The sequence below is a fragment of the Neophocaena asiaeorientalis genome, unplaced genomic scaffold (assembly GCF_003031525.2).
Source record: "Neophocaena asiaeorientalis asiaeorientalis breed wild unplaced genomic scaffold, Neophocaena_asiaeorientalis_V1.1 scaffold264, whole genome shotgun sequence".
In the NCBI taxonomy this organism is placed as follows: Eukaryota; Metazoa; Chordata; class Mammalia; order Artiodactyla; family Phocoenidae; genus Neophocaena; species Neophocaena asiaeorientalis.
The window spans coordinates 510,296-518,939 of NW_020185332.1; the positions used below are offsets into that span (position 1 = coordinate 510,296).

Below are 8,644 nucleotides of genomic sequence, written 5' to 3' on the forward strand. Positions count from 1 at the left end.
CAATGGCACCACCAACCATTCAGTCACCCAGGATCAAAACCTGGGTGTTGACTCCCACTTTCCCATTGCCCTGCCGCCAACCTAATCCAGAGCAGGTTCCATTGGTTCTACCTCTGCTGTCTCCCATTCCTCACCCCTACCCAATTTCTGGCTTGTCGCTGCTCATCTGCTCACTGACAGCAGCCTCCCAATGACCACGTGCCTCCGATTCATGCCATTCCCTGCTGCCCCAGGAAACTTCCTTAACCACAGCTCTGATCATCTTAACCTGCTGCCCAAAAACCTGCTCCTGTTGCCTGCAAATTAACATCAAATCCCTCCTCATTCAGGCCCCTACCCAGCTTCTCAGCCTCAGTTCCTACTACATCCATAACCCACTGGCAATACAGGTTACATCAGTCAGCTATTGCTGGGTAAAAAAAAAAAAAATCACCCCAAGCCTCAGTAGCTTAAAACAACAATGTCTATTATTGCTAACAAGTCTAAGGTCAGCAGAACTTCTGCTGATCTGGGCCAGGGTCGGCTGATCTTGGCTTGGCTCACTCATATGTCTGCAAGCAGCAAACAGGTTGGCTGGGGCCTAGCTGATCTGGGACAGCCTCGCTCACATGTCTGGTGGTTGTATGGCTGTCGGCTGGGTGAAAGCAAGTGACTGGGCCTGATGTCACTCAATCCAGCAGACTAGCCTAGTGGTATATTAGTTATCTGTTGTGGCATAACAAATTACACAGCTAAAACCAACAAACCTTTATTTTCTCAGTTTCTGTGGGTCAGGAATCCAAGTGCCACTTAGCTGGGTGTCTTTGACCCAGGGCCTCTCACAAGGCTACAGGCAAGGTATCAACTAGGACTTCAGTCATCTCAAGGCTCAAATAGGGGAGGATCTGCTTCTCAGCTCACTCACGTGACTTTGGCGGGTCTCGGGTCCTCGCTGGCTTTTGACCAGAGACATCATATCCACGCCGTGTGGGCTCCTCCACAGGGCACTCACGGCATGGTGGTTGGATTCCCTCAAAGCAAGCCAGCAGGAGAGTAAGAAAAGGAGAGCAAGATGGAAGTCACACGGTCTTTTCATAACCTAATAGCAGAAGTGCCAATCCATCTCTTTTGCTGTATTCTACTCGTTAGAAGCGAGGCACTAGGCCCAGCCAACACTGTGCGATTACACAGGGCATTAATCCCAGGAGGGGGAGATTCTTGGGAGCCATTTTAGGGGCTGCCTGTCACACCTGGGCTTGGTCATAAACTGGTGGCAGGGTTCCAAGGACAGCAAGGTGAGTCCAGAAGTGTGCAAGGCTTCTTGAGGCCCAGGCTTGGAACCTGCATATGTTTGATCAAAGCAAGTCATAAGGCCAAGCGCAGATTCAAGGGATGGGGGAGTAGACTCTATCTCTCGATGGGGGGAGCTGCCTAGTTACACTTCCAAGGGGATATGGACTAGGATGGAGAATTGTGTCTGTTTTTGCAAAGAACCACACAGGGGTTCCCACAGAACACAAAAATGCCTTGCGCTTTCTAGCCTAAAGGCCACTGGGTACAGTTTCCTCTTCCTGTGTGTCCTAGCCCCACCTCTGCCTATTATATCCTGCCAGTCTTCAAGGACCAACTCACATCCTGTATCAGTTTCCTTTTGCTGCTATAACAAATTACCACAAACTTAGTGGTTTAAAACAACTCAAATTTTATTACCTTATAGTTCAGGACATCTGAACCACAATGGGTGTCACTGGGCTAAAATCAGAGCGCTGGCAGGGCTGCATACCTTCTGGAAGCTCTAAGGGAGAGTCCATTTTCTTGCCTTTTCCAGCTTCTAGAGGCAGCCCACATTCCTTGGTTCATGGCTCCTTCAACCATCTTCAAAGCCAAGAATGGCTGGTGGAGTCTTTGTCACTCACGTCACTCTGACAATGACTATCTCTCCCTCCTTCCTCCACTTACAAGAACACTTGGGCTTCCCTGGTGCCACAGTGGTTGAGAGTCCGCCTGCCGATGCAGGGGACACGGGTTCGTGCCCGGTCCAGGAGGATCCCACATGCCACAGAGTGGCTGGGCCCGTGACCACCAGCAACCTGAATTCGCCTGTGCCACGTAACCTAACACAGTCACAGGTTCCAGGGATTAGGACATGGACGTCTTTGGTCCGGGGGAGAATTATTCTGTCTACCACTCCCTCTCCCACCCCCAGGAGCAATAATGGCAGCAGTATTTATTGAGCACTTACCATGTACCTGTCAGTGCACCCTCCCTCCCATCTCCACACCCCATCCCGCCCTCATCCATCCTGAACAATCTCATCCACTCTTTACAACCCTATAAGGAAGGTTCTATTAGTGGTCTCATTTTACAGACTCAAAGAAGTTAAGCAATTCCCCAAGCCTACCCAGCAAGTAAGGGCTGGATATTGGAATTTGAACTCAAGTCTGTCCAACTCTGAAGCCAGAGTCCCAACCATATGTGCGTCCTATGAAGCCACCCAATACCCTCCTCTGTGTTCCCATAGCTGAGTGGTCGGGCCTCTCTTTTTAAATGATACTCCGTTAAAGTTTCAACTTTGGGCAGGCCACCTCCCCACCTCAGCTGTCACAGTAATAAGAGTACTTATTTAACGAAAATCTACCGTGTCTCAGACCCTTCACATACAACATCTCTGACGCCCACTGCTAAGGCCGGTCCTGTTTCCACTTTCCACAGAAGGAAGCTGAGACTCAGAGACGCGAGGGTCAGCCTCAGGGGTCATTAATGGCAGTTCTGGAAGTTGAACACAGGCCTAATTCCAAAGCCAGTTCCTGCCTCAGCCAGGCCACCTTTGCAGTTGTAAACGCCTGCTGCCTTTGTAAGCAGGGTAGAGACATATACATATCATAAGCTGGCTTTAAGGTGGCAGTGTAGTCCAGTGGTTAAATTGGAGATGCTGGAGTCATACTGCTGGGGTTCCCAGCCCTCCCACTTTCTGCCTGTGTGACGTATGCAAGTCACTTAACCTGTGTCTGCCTCAATTTCCTCATCTGTAAAATGTATAATGATAGTACCTACCTCATAAGGGCTGTTGTGAAGATTAAATGAGTTGACATACCTCAAGTGCTTTTGATAGTCACTGCCGCACAGCAAGCGCTACGTAAGTGGTGGCTTTTATTGTGGGGTGACCTGGTCAGCTGAGGGTCATGCAGAGCCCCTGCCCCAATGTCTGGTCACGTCATTGGTCCTCTGCTCCAGTCTTGTTAGGCATCTTTCTTCTGTGAAACTTTATGACCCCAAACTACCTAAATGGAAGGTTATCTGGAAAACCAAAAAAGATAAATGTTGAGAATACTTTATAAACTGTAGAGAGAAATGCCCATGTTGGCTATCATTGACCTTTATGAAGTGCTTAACAATCAGACCAGGAAACCATAGACCCACCGGAAGACCCAGTGTCAGCCTTCTCAGTGTGGGCCCCAGGGGAACAGAGGGCCGGCAGCTGTCGTATGTCCTCCTCCCTCCCATCTCCACACCCCATCCCGCCCTCATCCATCCTGGGGCTGTAGGAATGCGATGGTATCTCAGCAAACAGACAGTCTGTTCCCAGAGGAGATGGGGCCGCCCCCAGGAGGCCCCACTCTCCCAGCCACTGTAAACACAAGGGTCTGTCCTCTTTATCAGCCTGGCTCAGCGGCAGCGGAGACAGTCTGCCCGCTGGAGAGTCACTGCGCAGCGATAAGCCGCTGGGCCCCTTGTTGGCTGCCCTCCTGGGGCTGCAGCCGAGCTGTGCCAGAATAGGAATCTTGGGGCTGTCCTGGCTCGGGGCCTAAACACCTCGTCCAGGGGCTGGGGGCTAAGGATGGGGGGCTGGATGCCTGTGCTCTGAGGATGTTAGCCACTCAGAGGAAGGAAGCAAAGGCCCAGAGCTGCCAAGGGGCCAGGGCACACAGTCTGCAAAGCCCCCAGGAGCTCCAAGACTGTTGACTCTGTTAATTACATTGCTTTGCAAGATATCTTTATCCTCCTCCTCCCTCATCATTGTCATCTTTACAGTCCATACATATTGATGATAGTTTTCCCCATGTTTTCCAATCCACACTCCAGTCAAAGAATTAATACACATAAAGCACTTAGCACTGGGCTTGGTAAGGGCTCAGAGAAAGTCACCTTGCATAGGTACAGTGTAGTAGCGTTCTTGTGGTTCAGGCGACCCCCGGTCCCTTAAAATAATAACAGCTAATTTTATCCGGGACAGTCATACCCATTATGTCCTCAGTTTCTCCACTGACTGGACGTGGGGAATACTGGTATGAACATCATTCCCATTTGACAGAGGAGGGAACTGAAGGGCCCAGAGAGGTGAAGTGATTTGCCTAAGCTGCACAGTCAGGACATGGCACAGCTGAGACCAGCCCCAAGCCTAGCCCAAGGAGTCAGGATAGAATCCTGGGAGCCCCAGGGGCTGGGGGCTGGGGGCTAAGGCCGCTCTCACTGAGTCTACGATCCAGCCATCACCATCACCATCACAGGGACTTCTGCTGCCTTCTCCCTTCTAAAGGCACCCCCTGCACTCCAACAGGTACCCTCTCCTAGCCAAGGGACCTCCAGGTGGCCTTTGATTCTCATGAATGGGTCCACCATCACCTTCCCCACAAACCAGCTGGGCCCTCAAACCTCCCCTCCCCCACATCAACAGGCTCTGATTCTCAGGGTGACAGAGGAAAGGGATGGACACTGAGCTGGAAGTTGGGACATACAGAATGGCTCCCCAGATGTCTCAAGTTTCCTCCAGGCCATGTCTTCTCCCTGTGCCCACCGGAGTGTCCCTCCTCCACCACCCACCTGTCCACCAGATCCCACATCACAAGGTGGCCCTTTAGTCCACTGCTGGTAGCCTCAGACCTCCGGCTACTGCCCCAGGCAAGGTCATGGCCCCTCTGCCACCTCCCCCGAACACCCAGCCTATCACCACCTTACTCATGGATACTTACTGAGTGTCTTCTCTGCACCAAGTACTCTTCCAGGCACTGGGGGGACAGCAGTGAACAAAACAGACAGGGTCCCTTCCTTCAGGGAGCTTTCACTCTAATGAAGGAAGCAAGGGAAACAGACCGTTAAAACAAATGAGTAAACTATAGGGCTTTTAAAAAATTTTTTTTTTTATTTTTTGCAGTACTCAGGCCTCTCACTGCTGTGGCCTCTCCTGCTGCGGAGCACAGGCTCAGGACACGCAGGCCCAGTGGCCATGGCTCACAGGCCCAGCTGCTCTGCGGCATGTGGGATCTTCCCAGACCGGGGCACAAACCCGCGCCCCCTGCATCAGCAGGCGGACTCCCAACCACTGCGCCACCAGGGAAGTCCCAACTATAGGGCATTTTAAGTAAGATTTATTATAGATAACTTTACTATCATTGAAAATAAGGGCTTTGGGTAAAGAAGAAAAAAGGGATGGGTTTGGGGAGTGTGGGGTGGAGTTGCTGTTTAAATGGGGTGGTCACGTAGGCCCCCTTGAGAAGGTGACATTTGCTCAAAGAGTTGAAGGAGGTAAGGGGGTCTACCTTAAGGATTCCGAGGAAGAGCATTCCAAGCAAAGGGAACAGCCAGGGCGAAGGCCCCTGTTTGAATCCATGTTGCCTTTTCTGTGCATCCACATTTTTCATCCCTTTTTATTTGGCCCTGAGCAGAGTTCAGGAGCATCAGAGGAAGTTGCTCACTTGGCCACCTGTCCTGCTGTACCAGGAGCTCCTTGGGGCAGGGACCCTGTAACGGTCAAGTTCACAGTCACCTCAGACCCCACCCTGACATGTCCAAACACACAGACAGACACAGACCCAGACCCTCATGCCCAGACATACACACCCAAACTTATATACAGAGATCCACACACTATGCCAATAGAGAAGGCCTCAGTGATTGTCTATTGAGATGAACTGAGTGAAGAGGAAATCATAATTAAGTACACTCAGCCCCATCTAGTTTACAAAGGTCTCCCTCGTGCCTACTCTTTGAGCTTGAGAACTGGGTGGTTAAAAATAGTGAGGCTCAGAGAGACCAAGGTGAACGGGCTTGTCACTGGTATTTGCAATACTGGAACCCAGCTCTTCTGATTTCCATCCAATATATGTTTTCATTAAAAAAACAAAAAACTAAAAAATAAGTCAGATGTGAACATAGTACAAAATTCAAAATGTCCATAGAAGCAAGTGTCCCTCTTCTCCCCGCCATCCCCACACCCCTGCTCGGCACACAGCTTCCTCCCTATAGAGTCAGAGTGCACTTATCAATTTACTTCCAATGGAGACCGGCTCTCCTCTCTCTGTGAAGAGAATCTGCACTGCACATATATCTGACATTATGAAAACAGGCCAGGAGTCCCCGCTCTGGAAGCATCTCCTCTTTGCTCCTAGAACCTAGGTTGTCTGGAGCCAAGCTTGGCATCCACTTGGTTTCCCCAAACCCACAAGCCTCTTGGATCCATGACGTGGTCACTGAATAGTTCACATCTTCGCCCCTGGGGATGATCCAATCATCATGAGGAACGCTTGGTCCTCAGAGAGAGGAAACAGGGACTGAGGGAGAAGAGGGAAGGAGTAGGAAGGGGCTTGGGAGGGGGAAGTTGGGCACTGCAGTAAATCACACTGTGCTGCAGTTTCTTTAAAACTAGGCAGTGGCGCAGTGGTTGAGAGTCCGCCTGCCGATGCAGGGGACACGGGTTCGTGCCCCGGTCCGGGAAGATCCCACATGCCGCGGAGCGGCTGGGCCCGTGAGCCATGGCCACTGAGCCTGCGTGTCCGGAGCCTGTGCTCCGCAACGGGAGAAGCCGCGGCAGTGAGAGGCCCGCGTACTGCAAAAAAAACCGATCTAAAAAACAAAAACTAGGCCCCCGGACAACTTCCCAAAGAGGCTGCAATGGCGGCCAGGGAGGAGGTGCTCACTTTGGAGGCTGAAGTTGCCCAGCGTGAGGAGGAGCTGAGTTCCCTGAAGCGGAGGCTGGCGGCGGCTCTTCTGGCCGAGCAGGAGTCAGAGCGGTTGGTTCCGGTGTCTCCCCTGCCGCCGAAGGCCGCCCTGTCCCGAGATGAGATTCTGCGCTACAGCCGGCAGCTCGTGCTGCCTGAGCTGGGCGTGCAGGGACAGCTGCGCCTGGCAACCGCGTCCGTGCGGGTTGTGGGCTGCGGGGGGCTCGGCTGCCCACTGGCGCAGTACCTGGCAGCGGCCGGCGTCGGCCGCCTGGTACGTGGGGACTACGATGTAGTAGAAGTGAGCAACCTGGCCCGCCAGGTGCTGCACGGCGAGGAACTGGCCGACCAGGCCAACTCTTTTCGGCCGGCGCTACACTGCGCCATCTCAGTTCGGCGGTGGAGTGCGTGCCCTACGCCCAGGCGCTTACGTCAGCCATGGCGCTAGACCTGGTCGGCCGCTATGACGTGGTGGCTGATTGCTCCGACAACGTGCCCACTCGCTACTTGGTTAACGACGCCTGTGTGCTAACCGGCCGGCCCCTCGTGTCGGCCAGCGCCCTGCGCTTCGAGGGCCAACTCACAGTCTACCACTACGGCGGTGGGCCTTGCTATCGCTGCGTGTTTCCGCAACCACCTCCGGCGGAGACGGTGACCAGCTGCGCGGATGGCGGGGTGCTTGGTGTGGTTACCGGGGTCCTGGGCTGCCTGCAGGCGCTGGAAGTGTTGAAGATCGCTGCAGGTCTGGGCCCCTCTTACAGTGGCAGCCTGTTGCTCTTTGGTGCCCTCGGAGGTCATTTCCGCTGTATTCAGCTGCGGAGGCGCAGGCCCGACTGTGCAGCTTGCGGGGAGCGGCCCACTGTGACTGATCTGCAGGACTATGAAAGCTTCTGTGGCTTCTCAGCCACCGATAAGTGCCGGTGCCTACAGTTGCTGAGCCCGGAGGAGTGAATTTCTGTCGTCTACTATAAGCGACTTCTGGATTCCGGGTCACCCCACGTGTTGCTGGACGTCAGGCCTCCAGTGGAGGTGGACCTGTGTCGGTTGCCTCACTCCCTACACATCCCTTTGAAACATTTGGAACGGAGGAATGCGGAGAGCTTGAAACTCTTGGGAGAAGCAATCCGGGAAGGGAAGCAGGGCACACAGGAAGGGGCATCTCTCCCCATTTATGTGATCTGCAAACTGGGCAATGACTCCCAGAAAGCCGTGAAGATCCTGCAGTCCTGGACAGACTTAGACTCTTTAACAGTTCGGGATGTTGTGGGAGGCCTCATGGCCTGGGCTGCCAAAATCGATGGAACGTTTCCGCAATACTGAGATGGCCGGTAGAGTCTGACCAGCGAAAGATGTGGGTTGTCATGTTACCTAAAGTTTTTTTGCCTTTATGAATGTACTTGCATTTTTTTCAGTAATGTACGGAAGAGCCTGGGATTCTCCAATATCTGCGGATAGGTAGACTTCTTTTTATAAGGAGCCTTTTAATTGTAACTTACTGGGTGATGTAGCAGTTAAGGGGTTATAACACTGTTCTGAACTGCCTTGTGTTTGCAGCACTTGGATGGTGTGTTGAACAGGTGGGATAGAATGTAAGTGACAGGACTTTGTGTTTTGAACTGCAGGTCATTTGCGTGTCCTGCCTTTTTTTTTTAGTTCTGAACTGTCTTGTGTTTGCAGCACTTGGATGGTGTGTTGAACAGGTGGGATAGAATGTAAGTGACAGGACTTTG

The 8,644-nt window shown here is 52.5% G+C and overlaps 1 protein-coding gene across 1 annotated transcript; it reads left to right on the plus strand.

Moving 5' to 3' along the window:
* Window positions 1-6,867: 6,867 nt before the first annotated feature.
* On the plus strand, window positions 6,868-8,300 carry LOC112393157 (adenylyltransferase and sulfurtransferase MOCS3-like). The gene is given in 2 exon segments (XM_024735249.1): window positions 6,868-7,270; window positions 7,273-8,300. Coding segments are annotated over 2 exon segments (1,365 nt in total). The 3' UTR covers window positions 8,235-8,300.
* The last annotated feature ends 344 nt before the right edge of the window (window positions 8,301-8,644 follow it).